The 17605-nt window shown below is 43.7% G+C and overlaps 1 protein-coding gene and 1 pseudogene across 3 annotated transcripts in view; one reads left to right on the top strand and one right to left on the bottom strand.

The window, feature by feature from the left end:
• Window positions 1-17605, bottom strand: part of VPS35L (VPS35 endosomal protein sorting factor like) — a 143827-nt gene that overhangs the window by 111737 nt on the left and 14485 nt on the right. For all 3 annotated transcript variants that reach the window (XM_025275381.3, XM_025275379.3, XM_025275380.3), the window contains exons 3-7: window positions 13803-13970; window positions 9875-9997; window positions 7164-7188; window positions 4096-4172; window positions 122-250 (exon numbers count right to left, since the gene is read on the bottom strand). In XM_025275381.3, coding sequence (XP_025131166.1) covers window positions 122-250; window positions 4096-4172; window positions 7164-7188; window positions 9875-9997; window positions 13803-13970 — 522 coding nt within the window. The remainder of the gene's footprint in view (window positions 1-121; window positions 251-4095; window positions 4173-7163; window positions 7189-9874; window positions 9998-13802; window positions 13971-17605) is intronic.
• On the top strand, window positions 14711-15587 carry LOC112581881 (annotated as a pseudogene).

Here is a 17605-nt window from a genome sequence, read left to right on the forward strand (position 1 = left end):
GGAACAGGTGAAAAAATTAGGGTAAGACCCTGAAGGCAGGCCTCTGAAAACCCTAATTATCCACAAAGGAGTTTTACAAAGGAAATTCTGGAGGAAAAAAAAAAAACTCACTCAACCTGACCTGGATGACTATTTTTAGAGCCTTCACTTTCTGGTCCGAGGCCCAGGCGTCCTTCAGCGACTGGTTGAGCTCCTCTATGCGGTTTACATAATCCTGTTGAGTCAAATTCAACAGTTCCTTTTGGGATCCCTGTGGGCAGAAAGTAGAAAGGCACATGTACAGAAGAAAAACATTTTGGACTCCCCACCCCCATGAATATTAGCTGAGTTTTGATCTGTAGGTTGTCCTCATATCCCAAGCAAGATCGACAGTTCTGTCTTGTGATCAAAGAAGTTCTTTGAGTTTACTGCAAAGATGGGCAGAGGGCAATGACTGGGAGACTGGCCTGGAATGTAAGTCAGACCTGAGCCCACTCCCAGCTCAGTCACATTCTAGCCATATGACTCAAGATCAGCTGCTTTCCTCTCTGAGTCTCCTCTGTGAACAGTGATAACAGGACTTACCTTTATTCAACACATAGTTAATGGGGCATGTTTTGAGCTAGCAAGTATGGTATACTAGATGTCCCAGATACAAAGTTGTACAAAAAGACATTACTTCAGGACTAACAGAGTTTAAGGTACAGAGGACAAGATGGACCCTAATACAGAGACAAATATTCAGGGAAACCAATTCTACAAAGATACATATCACAGTGTATCTAAATCTGAGGTGTCCACTGTAAGAAGCACAATTATTTTATGTATCACTAAGGAAGAAAAAATGCTGATGGTGGACATCCACCAATTGAGAGAGACAGCTCAATTTCAGGAATATGCAAATGTTGAGGAAAAGGTTCACCTTAGTCTAGACTGGTGGTCAAGAATGGTTTCCTGGAGCAAGTGATGCTTGAAACAAATTCTCAGTGGGGTGCAGGTATTAACTAGGCAATGGAGGGGTATTAACTAGACCAAGAAGAGTGCATTCAGGACAGAGAGCAGACTCAGCAAAAACTCATGGCAGAAGCAGGTGAGGTCATCACTGGGATGAAATAACAACATATTGTAAAGACCAGTACCACTGGCACACAGTACATGCTTATTAATCGTTGACTTATTGTTAAGATGCTGATTACACAGCTCACAGGAGTGAAGGTCATGCTAACAACCCACGTGAGGAGACCGGGAACCAAATCCTTTTTATATGAATGTTCCCTGGAATCCAAAGTGAAGAACTTTTTTTTTTTTAATTGAAGTATAGTTAATTTACAACATTGAGCTCATTTCTGGCAAGGCTTCTGTAGTGTGGTGGTTATCACGTCTGCTTTACAACACGGAGTTCATTTCTGGTGTACAGTAAAGTGATGCAGTTATATCACGTATGTATATATATTCTTCTTCATATTCTTTTCCATTACAGTTTATTATAAGATATTGAGTATAGTTGCTTACTGTGCTGTACAGTAAGTCCTCGTTGTTTCTCTATGTTATATACAGTAGTTTGTATCTGCTAATCTGAAACTCCTAATTTATCCCCCCACCCTTTTCCCTTTGGTAACCGTAAGGGGGAAAAAAAAAAGTTTTGTCAGTCTGGAGCTTGTTTTTGTTTTACAAATAAGTTCATTTGTATCATATTTTAGATTCCATATACAGATGGTATCATATGATATTTATCTTTTTCTGCCTGACTTACTTCACTTAGTATGATAATCTTTCAGTCCATCCACACTGCTGCATATGGTATTATTTCATTCTTTTTATGGCTGAGTAGTATGCCATTATGTATACGTACCTCATTTTCTTTATCCATTCATCTGTTGGTGGATATTTACATTGCTTGCATGTCTTGGATATTGTAAATAGTGTTGCTATGAACGCTGGGGTGTATGTATCTTTTTGAATTAAGAGTTTTCTCCAGATACATGCCCAGGAGTGGGATTGGTGGAACAACTCTTTATTAAAGAAATACAAGTAGGAGGCTCAGGAAATGTGAACTGATCCCAACTGGTCACTTGAACAGAGAGACAGGATTCTCCCTGCCCCTTTGGTGTAGGAGGAGCCACATGACTAGTTTGGACAAACGGGTGGTGAACAGAGCTGCACATGTCCCTTCTGGGCTGAGGCAGTGAGAAGTGACCCCATCTCCAGCTCTGCGGTTGACAACCCTGGAACCATCTGTTGAGATGGCAGCACCATGAGATGGTGGTATGCCTGTCACCTACATTGGATGAGTAATGTGAGAAGAAATAAACCTTTGTTATATTAAGCCACTGAGACACTGGAGTTCATTTGTTTTCAACCTTGCCTTGTCCTGACAAATATGCCATGTTAACCTGGAAGCCATGCCATCTGCTGCTATGAGCAGGGAGAAGCCAGGTAACCAGTCTGCAGAAAAACAAAGACAAAAACAAAACACAAAAAAAGGAGAACTAGGAAAAGTCTGGAGGCTACACAGAACCAAGAGAGACAGCAGACAGCTGCCGGGGTTCCGGGCGGTTTTTCAGTTCCCGCCTCCAGGCCTGTGTGCCCTTGCATTCAGTGTACCCTTCAATACAGTCCTTATTTTCCACATAAACCAGTTCAAGTGAGTTTCAGTTACTCAACAGACAACAGAGCTTTGATAAAACCCTTGGCATTTCCCTACCAGCCAAAGTTGGCTGGTGACATGCAGACTGGGCTCTCTGGCACCCTAATTCAAAACGTCATTACTGAATTGAGAAATAAAATATTGGACTATGAGACTCTGCTGAGCAGCTAACAACTCTGGTCTCAGGGCTAGAAGGACCCAGAAACCAGAGGCAAAATGTAGAACAGAGCAATGGCAACTGCTATTACATGGAAAGAAAAAGTGAAAGTGAAGTTGCTCAGTCGTGTCCACCTCTTTGCGACCCCATGGACTGTAACCTATCAGGTTCCTCTGTCCATGGGATTTTCCATGCAAGAATACTGGAGTGGGTGGCCATAGCCTTCTCCAGGAGATCTTCCCAACCTAGGGATTGAACCCAGGTCTCTTGCATTGCAGGCAGACGCTTTACCATCTGAGCCACCAGGGAAGCAGCTATTACATGGACCTTTGCAATTTCAAGGCATTCCCATTCAGCCCACACAACTGTATTATCTCTATTTTACAGATGAGGAAATGAGAACAGTAAGATGAATGCCCGAGGCTACCCTGTTAATAAGCAGTCAAGCTAAGGCCTCTGTACTCAGAATGGTAGTGACATCAGCTAACACTTGCAAAGCATGTAGAATGTGCTAGGTGCTGGTCTAAGCACTTCACATGCATTAACTCATGCAATCCTCTGTATTCACTCTAAGAGGCAGATACTAGGTAGCACCTCCACCTTACAGATTAGTAAACTGAGGCACAGAGCTCAAGTTCTTAAGCACCTTGTCCCAAATTACAGAATTACCAAATAGTAGAGCCAGGATTCAAACCCAAGGTCTGGCTCCAGAGTTTCCCCTCTTACCTACCAGTCTCACCCCTCCCCAGGAACCAGGCTAGTAATGTTTATGAGTGAACTTTGCCAGGGAGAACTACGCAATCCACGTCAAACATGAGACTGTGAGCCCACAGTTAGGTGGAATTTAAGAGAATCCAGAAATCTAGATTCATACGTTAAATTTACTAATTTTTATGAGTTGGCAAAGGAGTCGTGCTCTTTAAAAGCACGGCAGGCTAATGAAAGATTCCAGCAGCAGAGCAGCTACGAGCAGCCTCTGCAGCAGGCATGACCAGGCCACACTACGCAGGGCGGCTTCCCAGGAGATGGTTCCAGTCGGCTTCCCCAGTTAACCTCTGTCCCCAGACGCCCCAGGTTTGCTCAAGTATCACAGTGAGGAGGACGCCTTCGGAAAACCAGCCCGAGGCAGACTCCTGCAAGCTCAGCCAACCACACCGCTGGCATCTTTCCCCAGATTGGTTAGTGCCTCAGGAGGCCTGAACACAATGCGCAGCTCGAGGATTAATCAGAGAGCAGCCACCAAGACTGACTTCGCTTGGCAGAAGCACCGGCAGCATCACTGCTCCTGGGATTCAGCAAATGACTCGCTCACCTCCTCAAAGTCATCCAGCTCCTCCAACCTGGTCCGAACCTTCTCTGACATTGCAGATGTGGCGGTCCCAGCTTTGCCTAGACAGAACAGATTTATGTCACACAGGTGGCTTTCCTCTGTCACCAATACCCTCAAAAGAATGCATTGGTCACTCTACGCTTCATCATGAATAAAGAGGCTGGGGAACAATTTTATTACAAACAACTCCTTGAGATTTTGAAAGCAATATCCTTACGAAACCCAAGTTTCATTAGAAACATTTCTGCCTAGGAGCTGTTCGTGGGAACGCAGCGGGCCAACCTCAAAAGGGTTCCATGACATTTGATATTTACAAACTTTTCACTAAATCATTTGTTTATTCCTAAAGAAAGGCAGTCCAGATAAGGATGCCAAGAATCCATCATTTAGTTGTTTTCCTCAAACAAAAGGCCCTCTCAGGCTTTACTCACAGTGTAGAATTGTTGTACTAACAACTAACAGAACAACAATCCCACTGTCCAGAAGTGGAAACACTAGGGCTTCAAAGCCCTCTCTTCAAGCAAACAGGACTTGTGAGCCGCCTTCCCTCGTCCATCAACACAACGATTCTCATCAGCAGGGACTCAAGGGAGGAGAAGGAAAGGACCCCAGGCCATAAGCCAGTCACAGGGCAGGGCTCTCTGCCCAGCAGCCTGTTGTCCTCCGGAGCCTTCTATTTCAGAACCCTTTCTCCATCTTAAGGGGGTTTCTGTTCTAGACCAGAGGCCTGCTTGCTCCTGCCTACTGAACTCACTCTCAGGAACTAAAGTTTACTCTTTTAAGGCACTGGTTTCGTAGCTCTGGTGTTAAAGCACAGATATGCTGGGATCAGCTGAGAGCATGGTACAATTATTCAATTACTAACAACTACTAAGATTCCAAATAATTTGATTTTTTGACCTGGTTTCTACTTTCCCCTTCATTTTGAAATATATCACAGAACGTGCATATATGTACATTTTAGCAGACCATTATACACCCTTTGTTAAGAGTCCCTTGGACAGCAAGGAGTTCAAACCAGTCAGTCCTAAAGGAAATCAACCCTTCATTAGGAGGACTGATGCTGAAGCTGAAGCTCCAATACTTTGGCCACCTGATGCAAAGAACTGACTCACTGGAAATGATCTTGATACTGGGAGAGATTGAGGGTAAGAGGAGAAGAGGGCGAGAGAAGATGAGACTGTTGCATGGCATCACTAACTCAGTGGACATGAGTTTGAGCAAAGTCCAGGAGATAGCAAAGGACAGATTAAGCCTAGCGTGCTGCAGCTCATAGGGTCGCAAAGAGCTGGACACAACTTAGTGACTGAACAATAACAACATAAAACCTTTGCAGCCACCACCCAGATAGTATATTTTCTTGCTTCTTTCACTCACCGCTAACTTTAGTTCATGAAGTTTACCCACGTCGTTGCACAAAACTGCAGCTAACTCATTTTCATTGCTGCTTAGTATTTTCCATGATGTGAATACATCACAAATTATTTCTTATTTTACCATCAACGGATGTTTGGATTGTATCCTGTTTGGGGCTACTGTGAACAACACTGCTAAGAACATTTCTGTGCATGTCTCCTGGTTCCTATATGCATGCATTTCCTCAGGGCAGTGCGGCTCAAACTTTTACAATAATCACTTAAGAATGTGTTAACATGCAGGTTCTGATTTTTAGTAGGTCCAGCAGGGCCTGTGACTCTGCATATCTAATGAGCTCCCGGGTGATATCACTGACCACACTTGAAGAAACATGGACTTGGGCAGAGTTGAAAAAATGCATTCTCTAGAAGGCCATATATAAGTATTTTAGGTTTTGTGAGCCATACAGTCTCTGCCCCAACTTCTCAACTATGACATGAGAGTACAAAAGCAGCCACAGACAGTGTGCACACAAACTGGCATGGCTTTGTTCCAATAAAACATAATTTACAAAATTAAACCAGATTTGGGCCAGATTTGGCCTTGAGGATACAGTTTGCCACTTTCTGATCTAGGGTATATTCTAATAGTGGAACTGCTAAGGAAAAAGGCTGGGCCATCTTCAATTTTAACAGATAATACGAAAGTGCTTTACACAGTGGTTGTGCCATTTTATACTCCCAGCAGCACCACAGGACGGTTCCTGTTGCTCTACATTCTCACCAGCTAGTGATATGGTCACTTTTTGAGCTCTCCAAACTGGTAGATACGCAATGCTATGATTTACTTTTTTAATGGTTTGGGGTCAAAGTTACACCTATAACAAAGGTGCCCCCACTCTCTTGATTTCTAATGTGCTGTTTCAATCTGCAGAGAACACACAGAGTTGTAGCTGCCATACCAGCAATTTGCAATACAGCACGCCTGTGCTCCTCTGCGCCCCAGTGATATAGAAGCTAAGTCAATGGCTTCAGAATCACCCAGGAGCTTCAGAAATGGAATTCCTGGGATCCATTCTGCAAGATTACTTTGATAAGCAGAGTAGGACCCAGTGGTCTATATTTGCGTGAAATATAAATATATATTTATATATATAATTATACATTATATAAATATATATATATTTAAATATATATTTATCCCCAGACGACCCTGCTGCAAACCTAGTATGAGATGCTCTGGTCCAGACAATGTCTCCTGGCAGAATAAATTGAGAACTGCTGTGTTTAGGGACCAGTGGCTGGTAAAACTGAATGTGTGATTCCCCTTATTGGTGGATCTGTGTTTTCAAAAGAGATAAAGATGTAAAGCAAAGGAAAGAATCTCTAAAAAGGAGAATTTCAACCATTCCCCAGCCAGTGAGGAGGCATACAAGAGGGGTGACTACTGCTCTGTAACCCCAAAATCAAGGTTTCTGTTTTACTCCTAGTAGTAGCCTCTTTGGTCTTTTTTTCTTTCATTCATCATCTAAGTATGTATTTCAATTCTACTGTTTTATATATAATCTAGGAAATAATAGCTTGAACTGAATTAAACATCAGGATTGGATACTACAAACTTTTTTTCTTTGGAAAGCTATTTCAAAGGTAATGGGAGAATTCTCCACCAAAACAGTAACAACAACAAAAACTCACCTTTTTCAGATCCCATAAAAAGATTCTGCAGAGGCAAAAAAAAAACAAACAAAAACCCAATTATTCCACAGGAGTCATCATTTTGTGATAAAGCCATTTACTTATCCAAATGAAAAACAGAAATATTCATTCAAAGGAAGAAAATACTGCTCACTAGAAACTACTAGAGATTCAAATTTCTAGTCAATTCGAGACTCTCAAAGCGAGACAACAAAGAGCAAGATTTTGAGAACGATGGTGGCATGTGACAGCCTTCAGCGCACTCTAATAAATCAAGGTTTCATAACCTTGGCAATACTGACGCTAAGGGGTGGAAAACTGTTGTGGGGGGCTGTCCTGCGCACTGCAGGATGTTTAGCATGATCTCTGTTTTCTCCACATAGATACCAGTAGCACGCCATGGCTATGACAACCAAAATGTCTCCAGACATTGCCACATGTCACCTGGTTAAGAATCACAGCTCTACATTAACTCAATGCAATCAGAAAACAGTAAGAAAAAATTTTAAATAGACCAGCAATTCTGCCACCATTCTTTTTAACAAGTACAGACTCTGGAAGAAGGGACTTGAACCTTCCTAGCTGCTGAGTTCACCCCTTCCTCCCTGCTCACAGACCCAATTTCTGATGGATGCACTGTGAACAGCCCATGACGACCTTCAAGACAAATGTAACTGGACGTGTTGAGTGAACTCAGGAAGTGTTCTTGAATGTGAGAGGGTGCATCCCACTTCTCCCCTTCCACTGTCTAACAATCTGGACATGAGGTGACACTGAACAAGACAGAGCAGCAAGACAGAAAGAGTCGGGTCCCTGATGACTTCAGAGGTGCCACACAGCCCTGGACCACCAGCCTGCAGGCATCTTTCCAGTGTGAAGAGAGATGAAGCCTTAGGGAAGGCTTAAGTTACAATCTAGTCCTCAAGTACATAAGCATTAACCTGCTTACCCCAGTTGAGCAACTTGCAGAGTACGGGGTAAGCCCCGGTCACAAGCCAACAACTTGACCCAGTGGCCATCATCTAAAGAAACAGTGAATTTCTGGCCCTGGCAGAAAATCCACCAGTGGGAGTCTCTGAACAACAGTAAGAAGTTAACCTTCAGGATAGCTCTCTCCACCCCTCATAACTCTCAGCTCCCCCTGAGATGGGACTGTGTGACTCCAATTCTTTTTCTGAACTGTGCTTGATACCTAATTCTTAACATATTTTTTGAGCAACCAATCAACATGTTTTTCCCAACTAATACTGACATACCAACTGAAAAAGAAACTAGGCAAAAAGAAAAAGAAACTAGGCAAAAAAAAAACTAATTTGTTAGAACGGCTCACAGAACTGAGAAATCAGTTGACTCACTAGATTACTGGTTTATTACTAAGGATATTAAAAGATATGAACCAATAACCAGATGAGTTATGAAGAGAGATGATTTATAATAAGAATACTGTGGCTTATAATAAGAAATACATGCTTAGTCTTTGTCTAGATACCCGGCACAAAACTCCTAATCCTTGGAATTTACTAGATGAGAACAATCCAGGAGTCTTTTGTTATGTTAATGAGGTGGGTTTATTGCAGCACCAAAAGATGAGGGCTGTTTGTCAGGAGAAGCAACCTTTCAGTCCCACCTCCCTGATTTCCCAAGAGGAGAGAGGGACTAGGGGCAATTACCAGTGGCCAACAACTTAACAAATCCTCCTATGTAATGAAGCCTCCATAGAAACCCAGAAAGATGGGGTTCAGAGAGCTTCCAGATTGGTGAACCAGAACACATCCACATGCTGCCATGCTGCACCCCAAACTCCATGTGAACAGATGCTCCTTTCTTCAGGACCTCACTCTAGGTTTCTCCTCGTCTGGTTATTGGTCATATCCTTTAATATTCCTAGTAATAAACCAGTAATCTAGTGAGTCAACCGATTTCTCAGTTCTGTGAGCCATTCTAACAAATTACTATATGCTTAGTCGTTGTGTCTGGGTCTTTGTGACCCTTTGGACAGTAGCCCACCAGGCTCTTCTTGTCCATGGGATTTTTCAGGCAAGAATACAAGAATGCGTTGGCATTTCCCTCCTCCAGGGGATCTTCCCAACCAAGGGATCAAACCCACCACTCCTGTATCTTCTGCACTGCAGGTAGATTCTTTACCCACTGAGCCTTCAGGGAAGCCCAAAGTGTTAGTTGCTCAGTTGTGTCCAACTCTTTGCAACTCCAGGGACTTTAGCCCAGTTGTGTCCAACTCTTTGCAACTCCAGGGACTTTAGCCCAACCAGGCTCCTCTGTCCATGGAACTCTCCAGGCAAGAAAACTGGAGTGGGTTGCCATTCCCTTCTCCAGGGGATCTTCCCAACCCAGGGATTGGACAGATACTTTACCATCTGAATCATTAGGGAATTAATAATAAGTGAACCCAAAGAGTGGTCATGGGAACCTCTGACTTACAGCTAGTTGGTCAGAAGCAGAGTAACAACATGGACTTTTGACTGGAGTCTGATGTGGGACTGAGCCCTTAACCTGTGGGATCCATTGCTTTCTCCAGGATCACAATTGAGTTGATTTACAGGACACTGAGCTGTATTGAAGAATTGCTGGCAGGGTCAGGGGCAGAGGACTGGGAACCTATATGCTGGAATCAGGCATAGAATCGTAATAACAAAAAGAAATGACTACTACATCTGAAGTAGACACTGGGAGAAAAGTGTACTGGTACTTACAATAGAGAGCTTTTCCGTGGTAGTGTACCGGGCAAGGATTTCTCCTCGTTTGCTGGCCCAAGGCTCAAAATCTGATCCTACAATGGAGTTATCATCCCTGTCACGTTTCTTTCTGGAGCTGTCCTAAGGAAAGGCAAGACAATCTCTTCAGCAGCAATTGTCTTAAAAAGTATAAGTAACCATGGTGATGATAGTTGATAACAGTATTGGATAACTGAAATTTGCTAAGACAGTAGAACTTAAATGTTCTCATTAAAAAAAAAAGGGTAAATATGTGAGGTGATAGACAAGTTAACTCAATGTACGGAATGTTTTCACAATATATATGTGTATCAAACCATCACATTGGCTATTTTAAATACATTTCAATTTTATTTGTCAATTATACCTCAACAAGGTTAAAAAAAAAAAAAAAAGGCATGAACAGAAGGCAGAAAATCCTTTACTGTAGAATATAATAGATCCTTACAAGGAGGAAAGAAAGTGAAAGTTAAGTCACTCAGTCGTGTCCAACTCTTTGCGACCCCATGGACTGTAGCCTACCAGGCTCTTCCGTCCATGGGATTTTCCAGGCAAGAGTACTGGAGTGGGCTGCCATTTCCTTCTCCAGGGGATCTTCCCAACCCAGGGATCGAACCTGGGTCTCCCACATTGCAGGCAGACACTTTACCCTCTGAGCCTTACAAGGAGGAGACCTCCTTATTTGTGAGGAAGCCTTACATATAGCTGAGAAAAGAAGGGAAAGGTAAAGGAGAAAAGGAAAGATATACCCATTTGAATGCAAAGTTCCAAAGAGTAGCAAGGAGAGATAAGAAAGCCTTCCTCGGTGATCAATGCAAATATAGGAAAACAATAGAATGGGAAAGACTAGAGATCTCTTCAAGAAAATTAGAGATACCAAGAGAATATTTCATGCAAAGATGGGCATAATAAAGGACAGAAATGGTATGGATCTAACAGAAGCAGAAGATATTAGAAGAGGTGGCAAGAGTACACAGAAAAACTAGACAAAACAGATCTTCATGACCCAGATAATCACAACAGTGTGATCACCCACCTAGAGCCAGACATCCTGGAGTGTGAAGTCAAGTGGGCCTTAGGAAACATCACAACAAACAAAGCTGGTGGAGGTGATAGAATTCCAGTTGAGCTATTTAACATCCTAAAAGATGATGCTGTGAAAGTGCTACACTCAATATGCCAGCAAATGTGGAAAACTCAAAGGTAGCCACAGGACTGGAAAAGGTCAGTGTTCATTTCAATCCCAAAGAAGGGCAATGCCAAAGAATGCTCAAACTACCACACAATTGCACTCATCTCACACGCTAGCAAAATAATGCTCAAAATTCTTCAAGTCAGGCTTCAAAAATACGTGAACAGTGAATGTCCAAATGCTCAAGCTGGATTTAGAAAAGGCAGAGGAACCAGAGATCAAATTGCCAACATCTGTTGGAGCGTTGAAAAAGCAAGAGTTCCAGAAAAACATCTACTTTTGCTTTATTGACTAGGCCAAAGCCTTTGAATGTGTGGATAACAACAAATTGTGGAAAATTCTGAAAGAGATGGGAATACCAGACCACCTGACCTGCCTCTTGAGAAATCTGTATGCAGGTCAAGAAGCAATCGTTAGAATTGGACATGGAATAACAGACTGATTTCAAATTGGGAAAGGAGTATGTCAAGGCTGTATATTGTCACCCTGCTGATGTAACTTATATGCAGAGTACATCATGTGAAATGCCAGGCTGGATGAAGCACAAGCTAGAATCAAGACTGCTGGGAGAAATATCAATAACCTCAGATACATAGACGACACCACCCTGATGGCAGAAAGCAAAGAAGAACTAAACAGTCTCTTGATGAAAGTGAAATAGGAAAGTCAAAAAGTTGGCTTAAAACTCAGCATTAAGAAAACTAAGATAGTGGCATCTGGTCCCATCACTTCATGGCAAATAGATGGGGAAACAATGGAAACAGTGAGAGACTTTATTTTGGGGGAGCTCCAAAATCACTACAGACGGTGACTGCAGTCATCAAATTAAAAAAAAGCTTGCTCCTTGGAAGAAAAGCTATGACTAAGCTAGACAGCATATGAAAAAGCAGAGACATTACTTTGCCAACAAAGGTCCCTATAATCAAAGCTATGGTTTTTCCAGTAGTCATGTATGGATGTCAGAGGTGGACTGTGAAGAAAGCTGAGCGCCGAAGAATTGATGCTTTTGAACTGTGGTGTTGGAGAAGACTCTTGAGAGTCCCTTGGACTGCAAGGAGATCCAACCAGTCAATCCTAAAGGAAATCAGTCCTAAATATTCATTGGAAGTACTGATGCTGAAGCTGAAACTCCAATACTTTGACTACATGATGGGAAGAATTGACTCATCTGAAGGCCCTGATGCTGGGAAAGATTGAAGGCAGAAGGAGAAGGGGACCACAGAGGATAAGATGATTGGATGGCATCCCTGACTCAATAGACATGAGTTTGAGCAAGCTCTAGGAGTTGGTGTAGGACAGGGAAGCCTGGCGTGCTGCAGTTCATGGGGTCACAAGGAGTCGGACACGACTGAGCAACTAAACTGAACTGATAATAGATATATCTAAAGGTTTACTATGATAAAAAATTTTCAAGTTAATTCACCACAAAAGGCCAACAAACCTATCAACAGATGCTCAAACTCATTAAGAATGAAGGAAAGGCAAAGTAAAAGAGATTATTTTTCAACAATCAGAATGGCAAGATTTAGGACTTTGCAGGTGGTCCAGGGGTTAAGACTCCACATTTCCATGGCAGAAGGGGCAGGTTCGATCCCTGGTCAGGGAAGTTCCGCATGCCACAAGGTGTGGCCAAAGATTTAAAAAACAAGGTTTTCAATGACTCATAATAATCCTAGTTGGCAAGGATACAGGGGACAGGCACTCCAAAATACTGCTTTGCTAATGAAAGTGTAAACTGGTAAGCCCTTTCTGGAAAACAATCTGGCAGTAGCCATCAAAATCTTATATACACATTGCCTTAACCCAGTAATGAACTCCTAACAAGTTACCCTATAGAAACCCTTGTGCATGGGCACCAAGATCTACGTCCGTTCAAGGACCAATGCACCACTGACTATACCACCACACACCACATGCACACAGTTTACATGTCCATCGTGGCAAATTAAAGCATGTCCTGCTCCTTATGATACAATGCCAGATTCAAAATAAGAAAGTTGTTCTATAAGTACTAATATAGAAAGTTCTCCAAGACATGTGGTCAAGTTAAAAAAAAATGTATATATGTTAAAAAAGATAAAGAAAGTAAACAGATGTATGCAATGCCAGCAAAGAGTGATGGTGAAGTCAGGCCAGGACTTGAATTCTAGCTTGGATGTGACTTAACTTATTTGCTCCTCTGTGTGGTCCTCTTTAAATGAGGCTTATAATACCTTTTGCACACAGCAGCATAGGAACTAAACTTGGAATTTACTGTAAAACTCCAGCCATGCTGTTAGCCGATACTGTTATTACTGTTGTGGCTATTATTTATATATGAGTATGTATGTAAATGCTCAGAAACTACTGTCATAAATATCTATGAAAATACAAACAAAAAGTTAAATGATATGCATTTACACTGGTAATACTGCTGACCTCCAGAGTGGAGAACAGAGTGAGGATGGGTTGACTTCACTGATAATATTTGATTTTTTAAATGAAACATTAGTGAATTGCTCATGTAATTAATTATATAAAATCCAAAGGAAAGAACATAAAAAGAGTGAAATGAAAAATTTTTAAACGCTTAAAAAAAAAAAAAGCGGCTGCAGTCATTTCCAGGATCTACTCCGGCCTCTCAGCAGCAGTGCCATCAGACTCTGCTGCACATTACTTGTTCAATGAAAACCCCCATCCTGGCACCCACAGGACCGATCCAGCTGACAGCATTACCATGGCAGCCGCCAGGGTTGCAGGGTCAGCAGAGGCTGCAAACATGGAGAGGGGGTCGGTCCCATCCAGGACGCTGCTCAGCGGGTCCACCACGGAGCTGGACGATGAAGAGGATGTGGAAGAAGTGCTTCCCTTCCGGCTCACTTTCTTTGTCTTTGACTCTGTGACCTGTGGAGAAAAATTGGGGAGGTAAAATGGAAGTCTCCTATGACTTCTCCCAATGAGACACTCAAATGGGTTTTCCCTTGTTTCATTATGAACTGACCATTTCTTTGTAGCAGAGACCCTTATTTTTCATGAAAAGCTGACATGACTCAGAATCCCAGCTGTTGAGGAAGAGAAGCTGAGAAGCTAGGATTAGGAAGGGAGAGACAGGGCCTCTGTGGATTAGGAGGTGATGATGTAACTGATTTTTCATGGGGCCTTCTTACTCAAAGTGTGGTCTCTGGACAAGCAGCATCCATTGCACCTGGTGGCTTATAAATATGTAGACTCCCAAGCCCCACCCCAGTGGAGGTTGGGGGAAGCTGGAGATAAAGTTCGATCATGCAGCCAAGGAATCAGCCAATCATGCCTATGTAAACAAAACCCCAACAGAAAGTTTGGACACCAAAGCTCAGCGGAGCTTCCCAGTCAAACAGATGATGTGCTGGGAGGTGATGCACCCTGACTTGCACAGGCAGAAGGCACGGAAGCTCTGTGTTTGGGACCCTGCCAAACCTTGCCCTATATTTGGTTGGTCCTCATGTGCATCTTTTATAAAAAAAACTGTAAGCGTAAGTACTGCACTTATCTCAGCTCTGTGAGTTGTTCTAGAAAATTATCAAACCTAAGGGACACAGGGGTCACAGAGCTGAATCTCCAATGGGCATCCAGTCTGACTCTGGGTTGGAGTTGGAATTGTGGAGATGAGGAAGGAAACCTCACCCCTAAACCCCCAAACGGAGGCCAGGGAGGCTGGCCTCACTTGGGTAAGGACAGGGGTATCCTAGTGACTTCCGGTTCAGGCACTGTTGAACTGGAGGAGCTGGATGAGGAGACACTTGTTGTCAGCAAGTTCTGCAAGTGTGAGCACGATGACACTGTGTCTACAGTCAGCGACCTGAGTTCTAGCACACAGCAGAGAAGTCCGCAGTAGAAAAGACTTCTGCATCAAGGTTTTGAATTCATTCTGAGCTCACTCTGGGCAGGTCACCTGCGCTGCTGCCTCTCCCCACAAGGATTCTTCCAGGTGGTGAGGACAATGGAATTTTACTGCAGGATACCGGCTGTCTCAAGCCAGCACCACAGAAGGACTGCAGTGCCTCTGGCTACCTTCCTTCCTCGCTGGCTGGGCCTCCTCAGCAGGACGAAGTTGTCTTCGGTGCTGAGAATGGGACTGTCTCCCTTGCAGACAACAAGAGTGCGAGCTGTGCCCTCAGCTAGCTGCACACTCCCAGGGTGTCACTGGGCTGGTGTTCTCCCCATTCGGTTCTCCTTCTAGCTTTTGTCAGTGAGCATTGCTCACTCGCTGTGGACTGAGGCCTTTCCAGGGTGTTTAGAAGCCAAGTCCACAGAGACTTTGTGAGAGATGCTAGTTGGTACCCAATCACAGTGGGCTGGGACTATCAGGTCATCCACCATCTCACACCCACAGAACCTCTCCCAGAGCCTGGAGTGTTGCTGAGCAGACTGGATTTCAGACAAAAAGCAAATCCCCCAGAAGGAGCCACTCTCTTTGCCCCTGCCCTCTCAGTTATGAGGAGCCACATACAGTATGTTAGTTTATCAGATCTGTGCAGTTAATAGGCAGTGTCTCTCGGCCTGGGGGAGGCCAAATTCTGGAGTCCTGAACTCATGGAAGAAAACTTTCCTTAAATACGGATATGTATGTGTCTGAGTGTGTGTGTGGATACATAATTTTTGTTGGTTGGGGGAATAAAAAATCCTTCCTATAGGGACTTCCCGGGTGGTCCAGTGGTGAGGTCTCCATGCTTCCAATGCCGGGGGCCTGCGGTTCGATCCCTGGTCAGGGAACTAGATTCCACATGCTGCAACTAAAGATAAAAGATCCCATATGCTGAAACTAAGACCCAGTACGGCTAACTAAAAAACTATATCCCTCAAAAGTTAACAAAAGGTTTTTATGCTTCCCATGTAGCTTTGCCTGAGGAACTGGCCACGTCTGGATGAGGAATGAGATGTGGCATCCCTGGATTCTTAGAAGTACTCACAGAGACAGCAGCAACTTTATTTTTATTTTTTTTAATAGAGCCTAATTCACCTTTATCGTGGGTAGTGCTTCCATTCACACTGAGCTCTAGCTCGAGGAAGAGCCAAGATACTCACCACAGTTTTGCACATCTTCTTGTTATTAAATTGAACCAGAAGTCCAGTTTCCAGCTGAATAAGAAGTCTGGCTAGTACTGATGTAATGCCCCCACCCCCACGGAGCTGTGTATATGAGGATGGTGTATTTCTGTCACAGATGCCACAGAAGACTTTCGGGATGGAGAGCTTAAAGGCATTTCAGTTAAAAGCTGACACAGACTTGCACAGGAATGTCTGCCACTGTCCCACCTGAAAACAGCCTGGAGCCCGACCATTTTTGACTCTGGGTCCCTGTCTCTGGATACAGGAGGCCTAAATGCTGTTTTGGGGGACTCTGAAGATTTTAAACACAGCATCAGAGACACAACTGGAAGTATTGGTCAGGGAAACGAAAAGTTGACTCATAAAAAAAAGGGAGATCTCCAGAAACCATGGATTTGGAGCCAGTTGATCAGAAGTGTGGGTGGCCAAGGGACCCCCAAATTTGCTGCTGGAGTCTGAAGCCAGGGCTGCTTGATTGAAGGCCCTGCCCTAACCCTGTGGTCTAACTGTGGGGAGTCGGGTGAAGTGCCTCCACTGGGGCATGTCTGTCGTTCCTGCCTGCCTGGCATCCATTCCCCCATCTCCCAGGCTCAACAGTCCCGATTTTCTTTGGGAATGAAAGTAGCCCTACCTGACTCTCAGCTCTTACAGGCCTGGTGGAGTGGACTCTGCTCCCGGTTCCCATGGTGGGCACGAGCCCCAACCCAATCAATCAGCATATTCTACACCCCAGTCACCAGGGTTGATTCGGGGAAGGACATGTATCCCAACTGAGCACACAGAAACTGCAAAGAAGAGACTCTCCTTGCTGCTGGGTTTGAGCTCCTGAGATTGGAACCAACTCACTGGTGGGTCAGCCGCAGCCACATAAGCCCATGGGGATTTGAGGGCCCTGTGAGGTTGAAGCTCAGTCTTGTGATCGCCTGCTTTATGGAATCACCTCTACGTTTTCAGGTTCTCTGTCATTCAGAAACTTAACATCCTTAGTATCCACTGGCATCTGTCAACCTCATCCCACCCAAGATGACAACCACACGGCATCTATTACTCGCTAATAAAAAAAGTGCTAACCCAAGAGGGACCATCTATATCTCTTGCCTGCTTTTTGTTTTTTAAATAAACTCACAAATAGACTAAGATGCTATTTAAGACAGCACTCCCTATTAGTGATTAGTGTTTGTGCTAAGTCACTTCAGTCATGTCCCACTCTTTGTGACCCTATGGACTGTAGCCTGCCAGGGGATTCTCCAGGCAAGAATACCGAGCGGGTTGCCATGCCCTCTCCCAGGGATCTCACGACCCAGGGTTTGACCCACACCTCTAACGTCTCCTGCATTGGCAGGCGGGTTCTTTACCACTAGCGTCACCTGGGAAGTCTTTATACAATGAATTAATTCATCAGGTATTACACCAAACTTAAACACCAAGTACTGCAAGGCAGGGCTGAAACT

The sequence above is a fragment of the Bubalus bubalis genome, chromosome 24, assembly GCF_019923935.1.
Source record: "Bubalus bubalis isolate 160015118507 breed Murrah chromosome 24, NDDB_SH_1, whole genome shotgun sequence".
NCBI lineage: Eukaryota > Metazoa > Chordata > Mammalia > Artiodactyla > Bovidae > Bubalus > Bubalus bubalis.